The 23876-nt window shown below is 37.7% G+C and overlaps 1 protein-coding gene across 3 annotated transcripts in view; it reads right to left on the bottom strand.

Annotated features, from left to right (window-relative positions):
• LOC103046416 (collagen alpha-3(VI) chain) overlaps positions 1 to 23876 on the bottom strand; it is a 138300-nt gene that overhangs the window by 15213 nt on the left and 99211 nt on the right. For all 3 annotated transcript variants that reach the window (XM_049484680.1, XM_049484681.1, XM_049484682.1), the window contains 31 exons: positions 23240 to 23833; positions 22243 to 22854; positions 21797 to 22131; positions 21566 to 21644; positions 21277 to 21422; positions 20197 to 20289; positions 20023 to 20076; positions 19806 to 19877; positions 19683 to 19709; positions 19545 to 19589; positions 19403 to 19456; positions 18471 to 18533; positions 17163 to 17228; positions 17020 to 17073; positions 15681 to 15716; positions 15520 to 15582; positions 15197 to 15259; positions 13487 to 13549; positions 11518 to 11580; positions 10344 to 10394; positions 10199 to 10234; positions 9985 to 10047; positions 9827 to 9889; positions 8163 to 8195; positions 7999 to 8044; positions 7755 to 7766; positions 7132 to 7625; positions 5979 to 6081; positions 4226 to 4927; positions 2406 to 2508; positions 2245 to 2297 (listed from right to left, as the gene is read on the bottom strand). In XM_049484680.1, coding sequence (XP_049340637.1) covers positions 2245 to 2297; positions 2406 to 2508; positions 4226 to 4927; positions 5979 to 6081; positions 7132 to 7625; positions 7755 to 7766; positions 7999 to 8044; positions 8163 to 8195; positions 9827 to 9889; positions 9985 to 10047; positions 10199 to 10234; positions 10344 to 10394; positions 11518 to 11580; positions 13487 to 13549; positions 15197 to 15259; positions 15520 to 15582; positions 15681 to 15716; positions 17020 to 17073; positions 17163 to 17228; positions 18471 to 18533; positions 19403 to 19456; positions 19545 to 19589; positions 19683 to 19709; positions 19806 to 19877; positions 20023 to 20076; positions 20197 to 20289; positions 21277 to 21422; positions 21566 to 21644; positions 21797 to 22131; positions 22243 to 22854; positions 23240 to 23833 — 4341 coding nt within the window. The remainder of the gene's footprint in view (positions 1 to 2244; positions 2298 to 2405; positions 2509 to 4225; positions 4928 to 5978; positions 6082 to 7131; positions 7626 to 7754; positions 7767 to 7998; positions 8045 to 8162; positions 8196 to 9826; positions 9890 to 9984; positions 10048 to 10198; positions 10235 to 10343; positions 10395 to 11517; positions 11581 to 13486; positions 13550 to 15196; positions 15260 to 15519; positions 15583 to 15680; positions 15717 to 17019; positions 17074 to 17162; positions 17229 to 18470; positions 18534 to 19402; positions 19457 to 19544; positions 19590 to 19682; positions 19710 to 19805; positions 19878 to 20022; positions 20077 to 20196; positions 20290 to 21276; positions 21423 to 21565; positions 21645 to 21796; positions 22132 to 22242; positions 22855 to 23239; positions 23834 to 23876) is intronic.

The raw sequence follows: 23876 nt of genomic DNA, 5'->3' as shown, positions 1-23876 counted from the left end.
CATGTACTATATTTTGAAAGCTTAAATCACCGTTTCAGGGTAGCAAGAGTTTATTATACTCTATATTTTTTTAGATATTTTTTTATTATTATTTTTATCATCATTATTATTAATATTATTCGGGGGGCCTTGACGCTTTCAAGTTGTAAACAGGTGGGCCGTAAGGTAGAAAAGGTTGAATTCCCCTGCGCTACGTGTTACTAAAGGAATCCACCATAGGCCTCCACTTCTGCCAAGGCGACAAGAACTTTTAATTATTTTAATTATTATTCTTCAAAACTGTGATGTTAATGCTGCACTGCCCCCAAGCATTTTGGTGTGTACTGCATGTTATGTGATGCAGTCTTCATGCATATGCAAACACTTGACCAAAACGGCTCCTTGTTTACATTTTAGGGCTCCATGAAGTACGTCGTCCGTTTTTCTCAGTGTCCAAATTATGAAGTGTAATTCGAATGTGACTGTAAAACAATAAACTCCCACAACGCATCATAATTGATAGTAAATATAACGTAGCATACTACGTGAGCTTAGAGTGGCGGTGACATTAACCAGGAACAGCTTTTCTGCTTTTTTATCTGAACATACAAATGAACACAAACACAAACAATAGTTTGCATTACATTCAACACTACTGCACTTCATTCTGTAAAGCGTACCCACCAATTCTTGAGGTAGACATCTTTGGTGCTGTTCTGAGTTCAGCCCTTCCGTCTTCAGTTTAAAGGCATTTAATTCAATTTATCTTTGTATATATGTAGGGTGACCAGATTTGGGTTTCTGAAAAGGAGGACACCTTTTTTCATGTCTAATATGTATTTTCTGAATTTCTCTGTAATAACAGCTCAATTGTAATTCTTCAGGTTAAAGGTGCTTCCTCCTTTAAACAGCTATAACATGTATTTGTATAAGGCTACAAACAGGGCTGCTTTATGAATTCATGCAACGCAACTATGTCTTAAAAGCATTTGACTCTGTTTTGCTCTTATTCAGTGTGGGCATACCTTTTGCTAATATTACTTTTTAGATTTTTACGCTTACTTTTTAAATCAACTGATCATTTATCAGTTCTAAAATCTGTTATTTCACTTGTTTTAGTGCTTTTTAAAACATGTTGATCCACAGCATAGAGGCTACAAACTCAAACCCTGCAGCCTTTCAACACAGCTTTAACCTAAATATCTAAAATAAAATTATGTAGCCTAAAATATACACTTGCTGCTCATCCAGCACTTCTCAGTCTTGACCATTTGCGATACAGAGAAACCTGGAATGCAGTGGGATGGAACGTAGTGGCAATTCTAATCACTGTACTGTGGGCAGTCAAACAAAATCCCGGACAATTTTAAAATCCCCCACCCACTCAACCCCCCCCCCCCCCCCCGGACATTTTTTTAGGTCTCAAATGTAGGACATGTCCAGGAAAAAGAGGACATCTGGTCATCTAATATATGTAAATGTACGGCTGTAGTTTGAGGATCCTTTGTAACAGTGTATAAACTGAGATGTGGTTTCAGTAAATGGGTACTTCTCCTCTTTGTGGTTTTCTCCCTCACAGTCTTACATGCAGCCACCCACTTACCCCACCTTCACCATGTTATATGCCCCTCCTACCCCTAGACGAGGGTCTGCGTCAGGCAGCAGTGTGTGTCCTGTGCTGCAGTAACAGCATCTACTGTTCTGGAAGACTGTAGGGTGAAATGTTTATGCTACAGTGAGGATAGTTTATACTCTGCTGTGTGAGTGTGTGAGTGTTAGTACAGTCAGGCGCTGGTGTTGGATTATAAACAGCATTCCCTCTCGGCCTGAACCCGGTCAGCTGTGCTCCATCACTCGGCTCTATTCAGATCCACTTCCCTGCTGCCCGGCGCTGGCCCCTTCCCAACACCTGGCATTCAACACGGTGACCTAACAGTCCATTATACAGCTGTGTGTGTGTGTGTATGTGTGTTGGTGGGTTGGTGTTAAGTTTGTTTTAAGTATCTACACTTTCTTAAATAGATTAAAATATTCTGAAAATAAATACACTTTGGTACGTTTTAATGTTACTCCACTACCTTCATATCATGTTTCATTACAATAAAGTAAAGCAGGAGAAAACTGGACTTACTGGACCATTTAAACTAAACCCGACCCCAACTAACACATTTCACAACTGTAGATGTGAAGAACTTTTACTTCTTATTTTTGAGGTCTGTCCACCTCAGTCATAATTCATGTTAATTCAAATAAAAATCCACATGCCTTTATGTTTTTCTCCATGGACCTCTTGCTGTCCTTCATGTTTGTGGCTCTTCCTAAAACAAAACAAAATAATATGTAGATGTTATATCAGCAAGAAAGTTAAACATTCTATAACTAATAACAAATACATCAGGTGAAGTGAACAGTATGAGAAGACATACTCATGCAAGTGTACTGATCTGAAAGGCACTTTGCCTGGCTGGTCACTCTGATACCACTGGCATTTTTTGGAGACGTGAGGGGACATGTAGAAGGCGTTCTCCACTGCAGAACAGAGCACAAAAAAACAAACTTGTCAAACAAAATTGGATATAAGAAAAGGTAATTCAGTATAAAATAAGGTTTTAATGTTTAACCCTCCTATTACATTTAAATTTACTAACATCTTTTATGTTTGGGGTCAATTTGACCCCAGCTATTTTTAACTACAGAAAATTATTACATAATATTAAGATTTTTACTTAAGTTTATGTCACATGCTATATGGGTTTATTGACTACTTAAATAGCCATTAAAAAAATCTACCACCCCACCCACCCCCATTTTACAATCAGAATACATGTAATGCGACTATGGAGAAATATGCACATCACCATAAAATCTCATTAATTTAACTAAAATTGAAAATAGAGATCTTATTGGTATTTTAATTTCTTTTTATTATTTCTAAGTAAAGCTTTTTGTAATATAAAACCTTCAGATATACCTTTTATATCTCTGCATTACCGCTATGTTGTGTAAACCATCAATATATTTGTAGGAACAATATATTCCTCCACTGAATGAGAAATGATGTTTTCTCTGCACCACCCATGTCAAATTGACCTTTAAATCATTTCACGCAAATGTGTGTAAAATTCAGTTTTTTTAAATGTTTTATACAGCTAAAACAGTCTGGGGTCAAATTCACCCCAAACAACACTGATGAATAGAAAATGTGTACAGGACACAAAAAATATACCATCTCATTAATTTTATGTTTACCCATTTTCCCCCAATAAATTAGGAAAAGTCACCAAATATGAAGTAAATAAAATGATATTAATTGCTTATTTAAAGGCGTTAAACGTGAAATGATTGACCCCAAACATAATAGGAGGGTTAAAGCCCTGGAAAGACGCTCTTTATACGGTGCCAAGTGTGACCGCTGTGTTTTGAGCCCCTCTTTCCTCTCACTTGGATTGACATTTATTCAATTGTTTTATGTAAACAAAAATGTACACGTATATTTATAGTTTAATTACTACTATCTTCTACAGTGCAATAATGTATGTGTAATAATGTAGAGTATAAGTTATGTGGGGAATTGTATATTTCTTATTCCTATTTGTATTTATTGTGTTTTATTATTTTTTTTATTGTTTTTACTATTGGGACCTGTTAAGTTTGCCCTTTATGTGTGCACCTGTGTTGCCTGTGACACAATAAAACAATTTTATTTGAATTCTATTTTTCTATTTTTGTATTGACACTTCTATCCTATTCCATTGCCTTGCTGGTATAACTTTAGGTTTCTCCAATGTGGAACTGATCAAATATTATATTGTCTTATCTATTCTTAGATCTCTCCTCCACACCTTTTATCAGAACTCTGCATTCTTGTGGGAGTGGCCTTACTCTGTTTTCACCAGTAAAATTAACAAAAACATTTAAAAATGTGTGAATGCTGCTCTGGCTGTATTAATCACATCATAATCTGTGAATGAGATTTATCTGGTTTATTCTGTCCAGACCAGACTCCAGTCCAGGAAGGAGTCAGGAGGTAGAGGTTGCCCAATCCCTGTGTACATTAGAACATTAGGCAATGGCCAGACACTACACAGTATGTCTAATTAGCCAATTTAAATATGTTAGTAAATAAGTAAATAAGTGTTTAATAGCAACACACACACACTTTTTATTCGAGTTAGAGGTCAACAAACACAGTTCAGTATTTTATACCACATTCGCCAGGACATTAAACCAACAGTACTTCACTTACGGCTGAGGTACTTGGGCAGCAGTTGGGCAAACATCTGAAGGTGACTGTCGTAGAAGCCCAATGGTCCATCTGCATTCTTGTAGAAGACGTCTGAAGGTTCACTAGCCACCTGGGCGAGGACACGGGCGTCTCCAGCAGGGATCGGATTACCGATTCTGATCACCACGATGAAGTAACCTTTGCATTTAACCTCAGTGGCGGCCTTCACCAGCCTCTCTTCCTCCTCCTCCACTGGCCCGGTCACCAGCAGCATCAGCACCTTCAGGTGGCGAGGGTACGGCGCCTTCTCGAACACATTCTCCACGGTGCTCTCGAGGGCCGCCGCCAGGGCGCGGCCGCCTTCCAACTGGTACAGTTTGTCCAAGAGGAAGCTCTGGACATCCTGTGATGACTTGTGGTCGGTTAAGCCGAATCCGATGCTGATGGGGATGCCGCTGTTGTTGTGTAGGTACTCGTACGGTGCGTGCTGGACCAGCGCCACTCGAGCGTGATGCATGGTCGTGGCCGGGTCTGCAGAGATCTCCAGCTGATCCACCACATGAGCGAGGTACTGTTTTATCTCTGTGAAGACGGTGGGCCAGGTGCTCTCGGAACTGTCGATGAGGAAAGCCATGTCAATGTCCAGGTCGGTGACGGATGCCCTTCGGCCCCTGGTGCTGGTGGGCGGTTCGAAGTCACATATCTGAGCAGGAGCGCAGAAGTCTGAAAGAAAGAATCAGAATGTTCTCTTTCAGTTAGAGTGCAACATTAAAGCTGTTTCTTAATACAGAGTATGCTAAGTTTGGACTAGCGTACTACCACGAGTACAAACTCCAGAGGACGGGAGAATGCAGTACGGTTATTCTGCAATTAAAACATCTGCATACTTTGACATTAACATGAGAGCTGATGATTAGCTAGCAAGGAATGCTAGCTGGCTGTCGTACTAATCGCCACATCTCTAAAAACTCAGATTTCCCCATAGGAAACAAAAATTAAAAAGGAGATTTCCTTAATGTCTCTGTTGTTTCTCCTAGACAGATATGAGATTAGAAGGAAACCCAAGAGAGATTTTACTTTAAATCTCCTGCTGCTCAGATGTTTCTCCTGAGACAAAGACTTCCATAATCTCACATGCATCTCCTCCGGAGTTTTACTACAGATCTCAATACAGTCTTACATTGTGCTCAGATTTGATAAAAAAAATAACAGTACTAGTTTACTAAATACAGAAAAGCTTAAATAAAAGTAGACCATAAAAAAAAAGTTTCTCAAATTAATAGACTATACCTAAACAACGCAGAACATGAACTACACAATTTAGCATAAAAAATCAGATTTCAGAAAATCTCATGTCTCATTTTTGTCTAAATTTATTTCTCCTAGGCAATTTTAGGAGAAACATCTGTGACAAAGTTGATATCTAAATGAGACAAGGGAGAATCACAAATATGTCTCCTGAGACATCATAGAGCAACATTTAAGCAATAAAAATGTCCTCTGGGTCTTAAAAAATTAACCGCATTTTTTAAATCTAAACAATGAGATTCTTGCCTAAAATAACTTCAATCTTTATTTTATCACACTAAATTCTGGGATATCGGATGGAACTAGGTCCGCAAATGCGGACTCCCGATGCAATGTACTCCGCTAGCTGCAAACTTGGGCTGCGATTAAAGACACTCCCCGACTTCCTTGACAAGAACACAAATACAGGCAAGAATGCAGACTGATAAATGCATTGCTATCACTTTGGGTGCAGATGTAGTCCTACCCAGGCAGACGTGGCAGTTCATTATCTTGTTGATGGCTGTGTTGTAAGCGGTGCTTCCAGGAGATTGTAGGACTATAACCTGGGCAATTGCAGTGTTATTGATCTGGAACAGATTCATGAAATGAAAGATGTAAGCATATATACATACGTACTGTTAACAGGGAGTTAAACTGTACAATCAAAATCTTACTTCACTAATCCATTGCTGGTGGTTAGGATGTTGGGGTTAAGGGTGGACAAATGTCTCCATGTGAGAAATAGCATGTTATGACAGAAATGCTGCTGGTGTGGCAGTCTGGTATGGGTTGTCTTGTTCTTAACAAAGTTTGCTTATTTCATCCTACATTACAACTAACTTATTTTCCCACATGAAATTTCTGTACCTCTACTTTTCATTTAATTTAATTTATTCCCTTAGAAACTCTGTACTTGTGTCACTGTTATCACACGTGTTAACACTGATAAGTGTCGCCTATATTTAGTAATTGACTCTATCCAGTGTTGAATTAACAAAAAATATAAACTCTTGTGACAGAGTTTTTTTTAACACTGTAGCAAGTGGAACTATATCATTCTGGACAGTGTTTATTCCAACTAGGGGTGAGCCATATCGTATCGGAAATGATAATATCGCCAACAATTTTGAATATTGTAAACGATATTATACCCTGAAATATCGTGCCATATCACCCACTTCTATTTATCTCGTCAGGGTTCTACTTTTTTGCTGTTTTTAGCAAAAGAAAAATTCACACTGTTTCCCATTATATATCTACTAGAGACAGATAATATCTGTCCAGTATCATTTATTTTGCTTTAATCCTGGATATATGGAGATATTTGAAGTGCGTTATTATTAGTATCATTACATTCTGAATCATTGACTTCTGTTACAAATCTGATCAAATTATTTTTTTTTAATATCTCAGTTAGCCATATCATATTGCATCCAATAATAAAATTCTAAATATTTTTTCAAATGTAGTGTTTTGTCATATCGCCAAAAAAATCGTTATCGTAAAAAAATACCATAAAATATCGTAATATTATTTTAAAGCCATATCGCCCACCCCTAATTCCAACACTGTAATATGTGGTGCACCATGTATTTACTGGAGGTTATGATAACAAGTGCGTTCGCTGGTTAACTGACCTGCAGGGCTCGAGCGAGTGGGCGATCCTCGCTGGCCAATAGGAACAGGGAGGAGATTCCAGCGTCGTAAAGCCGCAGTGCAGCAGCGCTGAACTCGGGTGTGGGATTGACCTTTCCGCTCACGAAGAAAACAGCCACTTTGCGCACCAGGAAGCCGCTGCGCACACGTTTAAAGGTGTTTTGTGCCAAAAAGTTCATGGCGGTCTCCAGACTGCGCTGCTTGTTGGTCTGCTGGGCCTGCAGGCTCTCCACTCGCTCCACCAGAACTCGCTTCTTCAGGGCGTCTGCGAATCGGATTTCGGTGGTCACCTCGCTGTTGTAGAGAGTAAGAGCCACTCGAGCTCCTCGTGGACAGTTGCTCTCTGTGATGGTGATGTTTCGCACCAGGCGCAGCACGGTTTCTTTCATATTATTAAAAGCTGCTCGTGAAACGCCACTTGATGCGTCCATGGCAAATGCCAGCTCAGTGGGGTAGAGCGGGCACTCCTGAGCTCCTGAGAACACAAACAAACAAATACGCTGCTGCTACATGTTTCAAGCTTCTTCATATTAGCTATTAAAAAGTATTCATTCAGTTTATTAATAGATGGAGATACTGCGTAATAAGAGAACTGATCACTTACCATAACAGCAGGCTACAACAGAAAAAAAAAAATTAAAAAATGTATTTATAATCCTCACAGAATTAATACACTGAATTTGACATCAACAAAGTTACTGCCATAAATGTAAACATAAGTTCAAAATTACATACAATTTAAACATACCCAAGTAATACCAAAACACTTTTCTGAAAGTGTGAAAATGATTATTAAAAATTAAATTGAATATTAGAAAGAATTAAGTAAGCTGTCGACGAATACGTACGGCAGTTATCCCTGATTTTCTTGACGAGGTCACACTGAGTTGAGGCCTAAAAAACAGGACATGCAAATTTAGTAAATCATCTCATTATTATTGTCATACTTATGGTAAAAAACAAAACAAAAAACAAAGGCTTTGACCATAGGATGACAAGATATTGCCCTTACCACCACGCCCGGGCCTCTAGGTCCTTTCTGGCCCTGAATAAAACAAACAACATCTGGACTCAGTTCCACACAACACTGGATATAGCTCACCTCACAAAGCTTCAGGCAGCTTCCAAAAAATCCACATCCTACAAAATCTTCTACACACGCCTAAATGATGTATCGAGAGAACTGGTTTCAGGGGTTAGGGGTTTTAGCGGTTCTTAAATTTGAAACTGTGGCAGAAACCCCTTACAATGCTTTGAGAAACCTTCATGAAAAGGTCTTAAAGAAAATGTTTCATAAGCTTCCTTGAAGGTTCCTCACCAGTTTTAAACCCTCAACGAGCTAAAACTTTAACAGTGGCCTGTTAGCAGGAAAAAAACTAAACACTCATCTCAGTGTACACACAGTTTAACAGTGTATGGAAAAGCAAATATATTTAAATGAGGGCTCACAACTCTATTGCATGTAGATTGCTACGGTTTTAAGGTATGTTTTATCACACTGAGAATTCTTTCTTCATAAAAATGCAGCTTGTGAAACTTTTTCTCACAGTTAAGAGTAGCTGCATGTATTTAATCAGTTAGATCCAGTTAACCTCTTTGACTATTAATAACTGAATCATTGATAGATGCCACCTTTTTCAATGGCATAACTCTACATTAGTGCTCTACATTAGTCTCTAGCCAACTCAAATCCACTCTTTTAGCAGCAGAAAATTAATTACCTTGCTCTTACTGCCTTGAACACTAAGCCCGGTCAGCCAACTATTACATATTATGTACATGTCTACCTAAGAGAAGGTAGGCCCTGATGAGTGGAGTCACTGAGAGGATATGCAAATACATGGTGCCAGGAGCCAATGAGAGAGGTGTGTGTTTTACTCATTCAGGTTGCATTGTCTAAACATAAGCCTGATTCCGTAAAGATTACCATATTTAACAATATTTAAGTCTCGCTGTCTTTCCTCATGTCCTTAGTCCTGTTTGAGCAGAAGACTGTTCACTGCTACTGAGCATGCTCATTCCTGTATTAGTCTTTATTAGTACTTTACAGTTTTAGGTTATCTGATTAAACTTTTAGATATTCTGATCTAAAGAACACCCAAGAGACCCCCGGGACTGTAATGTGTAATAACAATGATTTAATGTACTAATTGGTGAGACTTGCTGAGGAAGCTGAAGGTAAAGGTGATGGACTGGCCAAGTCTAGACCTAAACCCTGTTGAGCATCTGTGGGGCATCCTCAAGCGGGAAGTGGAGGATCGCAAATTGTCTAAAACCAGCAGCTCTGTGATGTCGTCATGTAGGAGTAGAAGAGGTTTCTAGTGATGCACTAGTGAACTCCATGCCCAAGAGGGTTAACATAGTGATAGATAATAATGGTGGTCACACAAAACATTGTCACTTTAGGCACAGTTTAGACATGTTTACTGTGAGGTATTTATACTCACTTGCCAGCTTGAGGCTGTGTTATTTTCAGAGCACAGAAAAAGCTGTACACTGACTAAGTTATATCCAAGTCAAATTTCTATAGTGTTGTCCCATTAAAAATCAATCATTAAAGATACGAGCACGGATGTACACATTTCTGGATGGACGTCTTTCATATTAAAATGATTGTTCTAAAATGCTGTTTTGTAAATTTACTAAAAACCAACCAAAACAAAACAAAATGCTCACATAAGGTCCAGGGTAGCCAACATCTCCCTTCTGTCCAGGGTCACCAATTCCACCAGCAACACCCTATAAACCACAATTCACATTCATTACACTTTCAGCTGTAAATATGTTCAGCAAATAAATTCACATATAAAATGAGCTGAAAGCAGGGAGCTTACTCTCTGTCCACTGTTTCCTTTGGGACCAGGTTCTCCTTTGGTTCCGGGCTCACCGGCTGCTCCCTGAATAAACAGTTGCAGATATTTTGTTGAGAAATGTACAACAATGATTAATATATATATATATATATATATATATATATATATATATATATATATATATATATATATATATATATATATATATAAATAAAAAAGTTTGATTAAGTCTTGCCTTTGGACCAGGATATCCAGGAAAACCTTCATCACCCTGCATGGAAAGTTAGTATTAAAATTTAAAATAATGTTACTTAGATTATGTAAAATATTTTTAAGAGGTGGTACAGAATTTTAATGCAGCTTAAAGTACCAAAACTCACCTTTCTCCCTTTAGGGCCGGATATTCCGAATCCATCTCGGCCGTCGTCCCCCTGTGAGGAGAGATTGAAGTTCAGAGTGAAACAGAAGTAGTAGTAGTGTTTGTTTTTACAAAATTCATTCCTGTTTAAATTTAAAGCAGATTGAGCTATATATTCTAGGCTTTCAGACATGTGATGTGATTTTTTTTGGTGAACGCCATATTTGGGACCTATTTTCTGGCTAATGGTAAATAGTATGTCCTACATGGTGGCTCTATGCATTCACACACCCAAAAAGTTTTAATATTTTCATGGGCTTTTCATGGTAATTCTGTTTAAATGCATTTTTGCATTATACAAGCTTACTGACTACATTAAACATTAAAAGGTGTAATCTTGGTGAAAGCTGGAATTTGATACAAATTTGTGTTATACTGGTGGAATGGATGCTAATTTGTTAGATAAGTAGCAAAGCTACGCTATGCTAACTGTACTGATAGGACTCTAGCGAAGCTACTTTAAGCCGATATTCTAGAGAAATGCAAACCGACCATGTTGATGTTTACATTTCATTCTGTGAGATTATTGGCTGGTTGCAAAGCTAAAATCTGCTCATGCAAGTTCATGTAAATGCATTGATCAGATTACTGAGAAACTGATGTTCTGTGTGTAAACTCACTCAGTGTGTTTGTGAAAGCAGCTGTGTTGTATCAGACTTAATCAGATTCTTTATTAATTTGTTATTAATGTTTATTAACTGTTTTATTGTTGCATTTGTTGTTAACAGTGTTATAGTCTTTTGCTATTTAAACCTTTTTTGCTGGTTTTATGAGACCAGTGTAGTTCAGTGCACTAAAGGAAACATGGTAGACATAGAAAAGCATAATATGACAATTTATCATAAGAGCAATAAAACATTCTCAAACATGCCAACAAGGTTTTTTTTTTGCAGTACTGTTTCAAAACACTTTCAAAAACACAGGAGCAATTTTTAGTTGTAAAGATTGGTGTCAGAAGTGGCTTATTTTGATTTGGTTTTGTTTAAACCCACTAGATAACTGTTCTGTTGTGTACTCTGATGTTAGATACCACTATTCTAAATAGATAAAAAAGTAAGGTTTTTGTTTATTTAGATTTATTAGTATGATAGTTTGTTTTATAATATGACAATGCCAACACAACATGCATATCTTACAGGTTCTCCTCTGGGTCCCAGTGGTCCTACGGCACCTTTAGGTCCAGGATCGCCAGGTTCACCCTACGGAGAAAACGTGAGTGCATGTCAAAAAGAGAAATACAACAGTGTGTGTACAAGAGTGCTTAACATTCAAATGTTTCAAATCATCATTTTTAGTATAAGCTAAAGTAACATGATAAAACATACAGAGCAGCTTTTCAACAATCATTCTATTTAATAAAAATTACTTTCAACCATGAAAATAATTCCTTGCCCCGAAATCTATATTAATGCTTGTGGTATTTCTCGCAGTAACAACAGCAATCAGATGGTAGTGATAAGTCTACATCAGAGACTGTAAAAAAAGATGGACGCCGTGTTGCCATTCCCGTTCATTCAATGAAAATAAAGCCAAAATCTTCCACCATGTTACCGATCCTGATACCCGAGTCTGCGCAGTAGAGACAAGAGGAGGGAGAAAGAGTGTGGAGAGACAGCCTACTCATTTAAATAACCCCGCCCCTGAGGGCTGCCTCGAGGTCACAGGCTATAAAATTTTGACAATATAAGCAGAGGTTACACTAGCTGTTGCATTTAAATAATGGAGGTAGAATTACAGTATATTAGAAAAAAACGTGATTGAAAGTTTTCTGTTTTGCCATTGAAACCTATGGGGATGGGTGGGGTTACACAGCCTTCTGAAACCGAACAGCAGGGGGCGCCCGACCTGTGGTGGCTTTATTTTTGAGAGACGATGCTCTGTCCAGATATACACAGTCTATGGTCTACATCACTTGACCCACTTTACCTGTGCAAATTGTTTAAGTGGGCTACACTGATTACACATTTAGTGATGGATCTGTCTGTGTGCTTTGAATCATTGTCCTGTTGCAGAGCCCAGCTTCTTGTGGGCTGAGCTATTCCTTCAGGAGTTATCCAGTCACAGACCATCACACTCCCACAACCATGTTTATCTTCTGGTGTGATGTTCTTATGGTTAGTCTTATGCCAGATGTAACCAGACCAATGGATTGTAAAATGACCCAATTGTGACTCATCATCCAAAAGTCTTTTGAGGTTTGTGTGATGTGTAGTTGTGTGTGGTCTTTATTCTTTGAGGTTGTTTTTTTTTTACTGTAACTGAGTCCGGTTCTTAGACTAAGATGTTGTTGGGGGTTGTGTGGATGAGCTGCTGATGTGCTCTTGGTAAGAATTTGGTGCATCTGCCGTTTATGAGAAGGTTCAACAATCTTCCAGGTTTTCTCCATTAGTGAATAATGGTTCTTGCTGTGGTACAATGGAGTTCCAGAGCTATAGCCATGGACCCTTTACTTTTTCCAGACTTTCTTGTGACTATGTTCCACATCTGTATCTGAATCTAGTCTGTTCACATTACCAGACACATTCTAGTTAAAGGGATAGTTCGATTAAGGCATTTAGAGATCTCTCTGGTGATTATGTGTAATTGCATAGGAAGAGTACTTTTAAAAGTTCTCTGTGTTGTGGTGTGGTCCTTGTTTGCTGCAATTGGTAGCCAGCCAACAATGCTGGATTCTCTTTTAAAAGTGCATGTGACCTAAGTACCTAAACACATTTGACACGGCCAAAAACAAACAAAAAAAAAAAAAACCTTTTGATAACCCAATTTCGTTTTTTGGAACTAGATGTTGCAGGAATGGTCATGCAGAACACTGATACCATTAATTAGAATTTTTGTTCCCTCCCCATTTAGGAATACTACTGCTTTTGATGTAATAGAATAAAATAATTAGTAGTACGTTTAGACTCAGTGGGCTGTCAATAGAATTTGTTTAAAGTGAAATGACTATGTAAAAGCTGCAGTGTGTGTTTTTCTTTTGTTGTATAAATCTAACACTTGTAGGAACTACCTAGATGATGTAAAACATAAAAAAAACAAATATTCAGAAATAGGCATAGGGGAATTTGTAGATATAATATAATTAAAGTGAAACATAGGGCATTTTACCTTGCGGCCAACAGCTCCTCGTCTGCCCTTCTCTCCGGGTGGTCCCTGAGCTCCTCCAGCACCCTTAACAACAAAAGACAGAATTATTATCATCATGATTAATAATAGTATACAGTAGTCATGGTTCTGTACACACACCAGGGTTCACACAATTTCAGTACAGTGGGGGGAAAATGATTTATCCTTTTTATTTGAATTACCATTGTAGACAATAATCAGCTTTAGCTAACCCTGATTTAACTTTAGCATGGCATGTTATTAACAGCTGAGGGCAGGTTTCCCAAACTTTTCCCTGAACAGCACCCCTCCATCCCCATCATGGTTTCCCATTTTATTCTCTTATAGTATCCTGTATCTTTATGATAAAGTGAGCATCACATAAAACTCTCTCTCTCCCATTTAAGGTGATTTTTATACTGTGAAACTGAGCTGGTCACATGAGTCTTACTGTCAGTACTGGTTTTACTCTTGTGGTGTGCACCTTAAATGTGCATATATGCAGAGATGTGTAGTAATGAAGTAGAATTACCTTACTACTGTATTTAAGTAGTAAAATGCTGTAAAATTTACTGAAGTATCATTTTTTTCTTCTACTTCCACTTTTACTTCGCTACATATTTTCACTGAGTTTAAACCTTTAACACTGATATATGTTTTATGGGTGTTTTAGGGGTATCGCAAGTCCCGCGAGCACACACAACAATAAACAGCGCTCTTTATTCTGTTCTGTCCCACTACTGTCCCAATACGTCCTGTGTGTGTTCAGGTGTGCGCTCTCGCATGTGTGTGTGTGCGCGTGCGTGTATGTATGTGGGTGTCTGTGGCCAGCCAGTCAATCTACCAGTCACTGATATTGGGTTTGTTTTTCAAAATAAAGGGCCATATTCAGATTCATGTGAAAGAATAAACAGTATTTAATTGTTTAGTGTAAGCAGATTCCCTGAAAAATCCATACTGAGTTTTAAGCAGCTTTCCACTTTTAGCTGTTTAAATTGGATCAAATTGGATGAAAATATGTTTAAAAATGAACACATCTGCCCCCTGTACATAATAGTTTCTCTCTGATTTGAATCTAAATGATTATATTTGACCATCTCACCCCTCCTGGGAACTCTTCTCACATTCATTTACAGTATATGTTTTTTTAAGGGAGTGGGTGTGGCTTAACACCCCTAATATGCTCATTAAAATGACAAAAATGTTAGGAATCATTCCCAACCCACATTTCCACTAAAGCCAGAGCGGTAGTTGCTCTGCACTGTCACAGGGTTTGATGAAGCTGCTCTTATCTCTTGGCCTTCAACAGCTTTAGTTGATTTTGCAATAGCAAATATATTCCTGTTCTGGTTCTGTTGCTACAGCCAATTGTGAGTGTCCTTTAACCTAAACATTTTAAATAATATAAACAATAGGTTATTCAAACGTTTGACTTATTTCTGGAACAATTACACAGCAGATTACTTGTACTTTTACTTTTAAATACTTTTGAATACACTTCTTGCAATACAAGTACAAAACATTTTGAATACTTAAGTATGAAGTTTAAAGAACACTTCAAACTTCTACTCAAAACACTTTTTTTGAGTCTAGATCTCTAGTATTTTATACATGTCTGCATATATGTAAAAATTCTATCCTGAATGTAACAATGCATATTAAAGATACAGTGGGGTTCAGGCCGCATATGTGTTGTAAGGATTGGGCTCTTACTCTCGGTCCAGGGTTGCCGTCTTCTCCCCTGATTCCTGGGGCTCCGATTGGTCCACTGGGACCCTGTGAAAAAAAAAAACATTATGCTTTCTTGTGGTATCATCTGGATACCACCTGCCTGAATATTGCTCCCAAATTTTACATTCTAATATTTCTAACCCAAGTGGATTTAATCCTAAAGTTCCTAAACTTTAGAGGAAGGCAGACAGAAAGACAGACAGACAGACAGACATACAGACAGACATAGCCCCCAGAATACTCATATCCGTGCGTTCAGGTGAAGACTGTAAATACTGTAAATCTTCAGCTTTCAAAAAACTCACCCGAGACCCTCCAATTCCAGGTTCTCCAGGAAGACCACCCTCACCTGGCCTTCCGGCAGCTCCCTGGATGAGTGAAGTGTAAAATATCAGTCAGAAGAACAATAAAATCAAACAATCCACTCATTATTCACAAATTCACAAAAAGAATACGGGCTACTCACAGCTTGTCCAGGTGGACCCCGTCTACCATCAGCACCCTAAGAAAACAGGGGGGATGACAAGTCATTCAACAACAAAGGAAAGACGACTACTTTTGTATTAACATTATTACATAAATTATATAGAAAAAAAATCTGGTTTGACCCTATGAACCTTAAATGTTAAACCATTGCATATGTAGAGGCGTCCAACCACACCATAAACTTAACACACACAACCTGTCTTTCACACTCTTAAACACTACTCATACTCACATATCACATTTTGGATTATATATTATATATAATAACCGTGTTCCAAATTATTATGCAAGTAATATTTTTCTTAGTTTTTTCTAAATGGTCAATGCAAATGACAGTAGTTTCAAGTCATGAGCCATTAAGTATAAATCCAATTTTACTGAACAAACACCCCAATGATAAGTGTTATTTCAAAATAAAAAACACAAAGTGCACTGTTCCACATTATAATGCAGGCAACAGTTATATGGGAAAGAAAAAGGATCTCTGCTGCTGCTTGTGACTTGTGCCATTGGCTAATATGAGCATAAAAGGAAAGAAACTCCCCTGGGAGGATATTCAGACATTCTGCGAAGAAATTTAAGCAGAAACTCTCCAAAAACTCACAACAAGTTTAATTGATGCAAGAATTGTGAAGGTGATTTCAAAGAAGGGGTTCTATGTTAACATGTAAATTGGCCTGTTTAGATGTTTTGATTGAAATAGTTTTTGATTTTAGTAAATGTGACCAGTTAATGCTTCAAAAAAAAAAAAAGATTATCTGCAGTTTACAACCTATAAAATGTTTTGAAACTCTGTTGAGTTTTCATAAAAAAAAATACTGTTATCATTGGGAAATTTGTTCAATAAAATTGGATTTACTTTTAACGGGTCATGCCTATGAAATTATACTGACTATTATTTGCATTGACCAGAATGATCTGAGAAACATTTCAATTGCATAATAATTTGTAACGAAGTGTACATTACTGTATATCTGTGCAGTGTAAGGAGCCATTCTGCCTGTATACTGCACACTGCATTTTCTGAATAACTGAGGAGTATACAAAGTTAACAGGTATTATTAAGACCCAAATATATGGGTATGAACGTGAACGTAAAATATTATGCTGTTAATTTGCCATCAACATCACAATCAAGTTGATAGTATAAATGAACTTCATTACAGTGCTAGTTGTAATATTTATAGTAGTGTAAAACAAAAATTCAGCTAGCACATTGCCATTATGGAACATTTTTAAAACACACTAAAGCAAATGAGCCTCCTGTCTGCTGCTGTTATGTTTTGTGAATGTGTCTAAATATTTGCTTGTAAATATACCCGTCTCCCTGGTTCTCCTGCACCTCCTCTCCTGCCGTCCTCGCCAGGCTCTCCCTGAGAAAGATAAAAAAAAATCTGTTAGCATTGATTACATATAAAACACTAATTAATGATTAATGTAAGGAGACAGTAAGAAATTGTACCGGTGGCCCAGCATCGCCTGGGTCTCCCTTAGGTCCTCTCTGATTGTTGTCCTTTCCTGTTGTTCCCTGTTTAACACAGACAATGTTAATTATAAATCTTTCACATTATAACAGTAAATAAACAACAACAAATAGGATAAAGGCTTTATGTACACAAAAAACAAAAAAGCATAACAAGAACAATAAATACAGTAAAAAAAAAGAATAAAGGTCAACAGATGGAAACAAAGTTTGCTCATTTGAATTTGTTTAACAAGGATTAGTCGGAAACGTAGGTCCCAATATTCTTTACTAGCTAAAACTATGTTAATAAAAATGTTCCAAATAAAATATGTTATGTGATAGTCAAATATTTTTAAAACAGCTAAAGCGAATGTATAACCCCAAAATGAAAAAAAGTTGCTCAGTATGGAAAATACAATGTTCTAATGTTTATTTTATTTGATTGCAGACAGTATGAACCTAAGACAATTCCTGTTTTATCTCTCAATATCTTTTCATTCATTAATATACATCCATTCCTGCATCCATCCCCAAAACACATTTCAATCAAAGCTGGTAACATAGATTTAAAACAGGTGATGTTAACAGGTAATTATAATTATGATTTGTTACAAAAGCATTGTGTACAAAAGGCGGAGTATCTCCAGAGGATCTCCAGTTCAAAGTAATAAATAAGTGAGAAAATGATATAATCAATCTGTATAATTAATCCATTTAAGAAACGGTGAGGAATTTCAGTGTGCAAAGGGTAAGAGCACAAGCCTAAGCTGAACACCCGTATCTCTGATCTCTCAACCACACTGCGTCAAAAACCGTCATTCCACAACGGCTGATAAAACCACATGAACAAGAGATCACTGAACATTTACCAACAACAACAATCACAACAGTATGTGATAAAGACCCCGTACTGTTACACACCTTAAAACTTGTTTACAGGAAGAATGGGACAAAATAACTGAAACATTTTTTCCAGTGCCTTCATGTCTTTTAAGTGTTGTGAGAAGGAATGGCAACATTACAAAGTCAAAAATGTTTTAAATGAGAGAAGATTTTTATTTGCGTTTCACATACTGTCTGAATCTTTTCTGTTTTGGGATTTTATAACTAGAAATCTGTTCTAGAATCTTAATTACAGTTTCTAAGGATTAACAAATGAGCACAAATTACAAGCGGATGTACTAATGTTTTTCTAGGAAAGATCAAAATATGTTTGTAATTTTGTTTTAAAAGGTTCATCAACTGAAATTGACGTTGTTTATAATAAAGTCTAGTGCCAAATTTTGCAATTTGGCAAATACCTACCGGATCCCCACGTATACCGGTCTGGCCCACATCTCCTGCTTGTCCTTTGGCACCTTTAGGACCCTACATCCATAGAAAGAATACATTTATATGTAGACATATAACCCTCCTATTACGTTCAAATAAACTAACATCTTTTATGTTTGGGGTCAATTTGTCTCCAGCTATTTTTAACTACAGAAAATGATTATATAATATTAAGATTTTTACTTAAGTTTATGTCACATGCTAAATGGGTTTGTTGACTACTTAAATAGCCATTAAAAAACCCACCCACCCCCCTTTTACAATCAGAATACATGTAATGCGACTATGGAGAAATATGCACATCACCATAAAATCTCATTAATTTAACTGAAAATAGAGATCTTATTGGTATTTTAATGTCTTTTTATTATTTCTAAGTAAAGCTTTTTTGTAATATAAAACTTTGTAGGAAAAATATATTCCTCCACTGAATGAGAAATATCAAAGTTCTCATGAGAATGATGTTTTCCCCCCTGACGAATGAACTATCAGTGTTTCTTGCACTAATACAGACCTAATTAGGTTATTTTAGGGCTCTAAAGTTTTTTAAAGATAATAAAATTCCATGTCAAATTGACCTTTAAATCATTTCACATAAATGTGTGTAAAATTCAGTTTTTTTTTTATGTTTTATACAGCTAAAACAGTCTGGGGTCAAATTCACCCCAAACAACACTGATGAATAGAAAATGTGTACAGGACACAAAAAATATACCTTCTCATTTTATGTTAACCCATTTGTCCCCAATAAATTAGGAAAGGTCATCAAATATGAAGTAAATAAATTGATATTAACTGCTTATTTATCGGCGTTAAACACGGAATGGGGTCAATTGACCCCAAACATAATAGGAGGGATAACTATTTACAATGGTTTAAAAACCCATTAAGATAAGGGAAATTACCCGTCGTCCGGGGTTGCCCCGATCTCCTGGTGGGCCTGCAACTCCACTTTTGCCCTGAGAAATCACAAGTTTTAATTAGAGAAATAATAATAATAATAATAACTCTGCTATTAAAAAAAATCTTTTAACAAAAACAACTTACCTCTTCCCCGTTAATGCCGTCCAAACCAATTTCTCCTATTTCTCCCTAAAGAATTAAAAGCAACATTGACTTATATTAATATTTAAACACAATTAAGACATATTTAAAAATATATACAATATATACAGCAGTTCATACCTTTTCACCATTGTATCCACGTGCACCCTAAAACACAGAATAAACGATTTTTGAATGTGAATTTGTTGAATGTGCTGAGATTTAAGAGAAAGCTGTATTATAAAAATGTTCAGTTCATCACACCTTTACACCTCTTGGTCCAGGACACCCTTGGAAACCTTGAGTCCCATTCACACCTGGAGGGCCCCGTTCTCCCTGTAATATTATATTTTGAAAGAAAATGTGTTAAATGCACACATAGACTTGATGATCAAATTCACACGCAGACTATATGATCAATTATTATTATTATTATTATTATTATTATTATTATTATTATTATTAGATAGACTTTACTCACCGGTCCACCTTCATCACCAGGATGCCCTCTGTAGCCCTGACCACCTGGCAACCCCTTTTAGAAACATTACAAAATGATATTTCAGTTAAAATTATTTTTTATCCTTTAATAAAATGCCAATGTTTTTATCTACAGAAGCTTCGCGTGTAACTGCAGGCTGAGCAGGTTTCTGACCTTTGATCCAGGAAGCCCGACGGCTCCTCTGTCTCCTCTCTGACCGGTGCACTTGCAGGGCACAGAGCAGCATTCTCGTTCAGCGATGTTGTCCTACAAAAACAGGGGAAATAAGAGAATGAAAAGTGATTATGGAAACAATTCAACTTGTATATTACAGACATCCCAAGTTGCAAAAGTTGATTTCAGGGAGGTTGCCCCCACCCAAAAAAAAAAAAAAATATTGCACACACACCAAAGGATAACGAAATTTTACTTTTATATTAATTAATTTTTCTTTTTTTTAAATTAAATTTAGAGTATTCAGAGGTGAAATGAGTTTTATCTTTTTTTTTGGAAGGCCCTGCCTCTGCTTTCCTTTTTTGTTTTTTGTTTTTTTGGAAAAAAAGCCTTTATTTGACAAAAATTGACAGTTATAATATCACAAAAAAATTGCACAACATCAAAAACATTTCATATCATATTACAATAATTATTAATATTGCCTCCGCCATGATCTGCTTTCTCTCACTCACTGAACAATTCCCGTCCGGGAGGGGGGAAAAACACTGCCCGCCAACACTAAAAACTGATTGGCTGTCTCACAGACTCTTTGCAGAGAACAGGCCAATTAGAACCCTCTCTGTTTTCTCTCTCTCCTTCCCAAATAAGTAAATGACCAAGTATCATTTTTAACCTTATTTCTTTCACTGGGTTCTTTTTATCTATTTTAGGACATGGTTGCAAATCTGAGGATATTTTCATATATTTTTAAAGGGTTCACAAATGTTGAAGCACCACTGTACCAAATCAATCATCTATTCCATTCTAGTACAGGAATGTCAAAACTGTCCACAAGTTTTCATTCTAAACAACCAGCAGCTAAACCTGATTCCTCTGTTTAATCTTTCGGCCAGTCTTCAAAACACTGACAGAAGTAACTTCTGCTTGACTGGAATTAAAATGTGCAGCCAGACAGACTCAGTATGGACAGGTTTGACACTCCTGGTCTGAATATACAAAAAATTGTGCTTACGTAGCTGTACCGCTCAAGACCTTTAAGCAGTGCCATTGCAAGCAAATCATACAATATAATCATACCAATTCCTCCAGAAGTTCATAGTCCAAGTCCATTAGATTGACGCGCAGAGGTCGAGTGTATCTAAAACCCCTTCCAAATTCCAGAAGTACTGCATCCTCGAACCGGGGAACCCTCTCCAGTGCAACTAAGACGAAGGCATTGACTCCTAAAAGAAAGACATTTTTAATTCAGGCTTATGGTGTTTCATTTGGTACATTCTTATTTACAGTAGTAACTGTTAAGCACAGAACCCATCATTGACATAATGGTAATCATTTTTAGTATTTCTGATGGTAGATCCTTTCATACCTGCAATCCGCATTTGCTCAACTCGCTCTTTCAAGATGTTATACTGTGCATCCAATCCATCCGTCAGGTGGATTACAACCTGCAGGTGTGTAAAAAACAGTGCAAAAAATATTACAAACACATGTTTTTTAATACACGGCATAGGCATATACACAGCTTTTTAGTCCAAAAAATCTGATTGACACAGCTGTAGTTAAAGTAAAGAGATAAATAAGTATAAGGGAAGGGTACCTTGACTCTATCTGAAGCTTGGCTCCTGAACCTTGCAGTATACGCGTCAATAGTTTTCCCGTTAAGGACAAACGGTCCACGGCTGCGCAGAGCCCTGAAGGACTCCATGAGCTGAGAATGGTTATCAGTAAAGTCCAGATGAACCGGCTCAGAGGCGGAGTCCATCGCCAACAGACCAACTTGAATTGATGGGGCCTGACCGCCAGAGCAGCTGATCCCCTGTATCTGAGTAATTCTCTGTAAGATGCCGGCCATCTTGGACTCCAAAGACCTCTGAGCCGAAAAGATGTTCTGTGACGACACATCAAAGCCCACGAGGACATCCAAGTTGCAAGCTAAAGTTGTTGAAAAATGAATGCCGTTAGGTATAACAAGCAAATCTCTGAGAAGCTGTTTCTTCATTAGGACTTTTTTGATTGTTAAAGAAATTTAGTTTATTGACTCACCCTTTGCAGTATCCTTCACTCCCGTACACAGTTTAATTCCCATGATTTCATCATCAAGGGTTTCCAAAATTTGTTCATTCAGCTCAGACAGCTCCTGGAAGGTGCTGGCCCGGGCCACAGTTGTCGTCTCACTGCCCAAATCATTCAGCTCATCTTCAATATCACCAACACCAACCGCATAAATCCGCACGCCAGTAGCTTTAAGGCCGAGTGCTGCCGATTTACCATCATCCTGAGAACGTCCACCGGTGACTATCATCAGGATCTGAGGGACACCTTCATCCTTCCGACTTCCTTTCTCCTTCACAAAGTGCGCTTGTTGAATGTGTTTGATGGCGTTACCGGTATTAATCCTCCGACCTCCTTTGTACTCTGCTCGGCCAATGGCGTTGATGATGTCATCCTTGTTATTATATGTATTAAGATAGAAAACATCAGTCACATCTGAGGCATAGTGTGCCAGGCCAATCTGAAGATTGTCTTGTTCAGTGAAGAAAAGGTCAATAAGGTTGACGATAAACTCCATGACCTCTTTGAAATTGTCTTTCCCAAGATTTATTGAGCCATCGACCAAAAAGACAATGTCAGCAACTTTGGCCTTCGGACCAGGGACTGTGGGAAAAATGTGCAATATTTTTTAAATGTTTATTAATATTTATATTAAAACTTTATAACTTGGAATCTTATAGTCGCATAGAGGTTTAAAAAAATTCTATGTTGGCGGCGCTGAAAAATACAGGTGCGCCACTGACTGATTAAAACCATGACAACAGACAACAGTAAGCTGCTCTAGCCATGCAGAAGCACTAAGCGCACTGTGCACCCTTGGTGCATGTACATCCTTATTTTTGTTAAATTATAAAATTGAAAGTTTAAACAAAAAACAGAAATAAAATGTAACAATGTATAATTTTCCTGTTTGGTCTGGACTAAGTGAGGTGTAAATATACCCTAAAATGCAAGGGATTTAAGTATTTTTAAAAAGGGTTTTACTTACTGGGTCCTGGAGTTGGTGGAAGTTCCACTATAATTGTTCCATTCAGTCTGGCAATAAACCTGTCCTGGATGGTGGGTAGGGCTGGGAATGTGGGTACCTGTATGAGGTCCTCTGTTGTGGTTGTAATCTGTTTGAGTTGGCGTTGATCTGCTGCCCCAGCACCAATTCCTATACAGTTCACCTGAGAGGATTTGAGTATCGGACCGTAGGCAGAGACGTCAGAGGTGGACCGTCCACCTGTGAGCACCACCAGATGTTGAGAGGCCTCCGTACGCCGCGCTCCTGCAGATTCCTTTAGCTCGTTTCTGATCACATAGTCGATAGCCTCCGCCAGGTTCCCTCCACGCCCGCCTACCTGCCGCAGCCTCTTCACGGCTGAGAGGACTGACTGTTTGTTGTCGTGGGTTCTGAGTGAAAACTCAGTCCGGGGTTTTTCGGCGTACTGTACCACAGCCACACGCACCTGATCAGGCCTCACATTGAGCTGCTGGACTATTTTTACGATGAAGTCACGGATGTGTGCAATTCCGCTTGCCCCAACACTGTCGGATCCATCAATGAGGAAGATGATGTCTTTTTTTCCCAGATTGAGTCCTGCAAGGAATGAAAATATACTGCGCTTAAATACAGTACTAGC

The sequence above is a fragment of the Astyanax mexicanus genome, chromosome 11, assembly GCF_023375975.1.
Source record: "Astyanax mexicanus isolate ESR-SI-001 chromosome 11, AstMex3_surface, whole genome shotgun sequence".
NCBI lineage: Eukaryota > Metazoa > Chordata > Actinopteri > Characiformes > Acestrorhamphidae > Astyanax > Astyanax mexicanus.
This window is presented reverse-complemented; position numbering and strand designations above follow the sequence as displayed.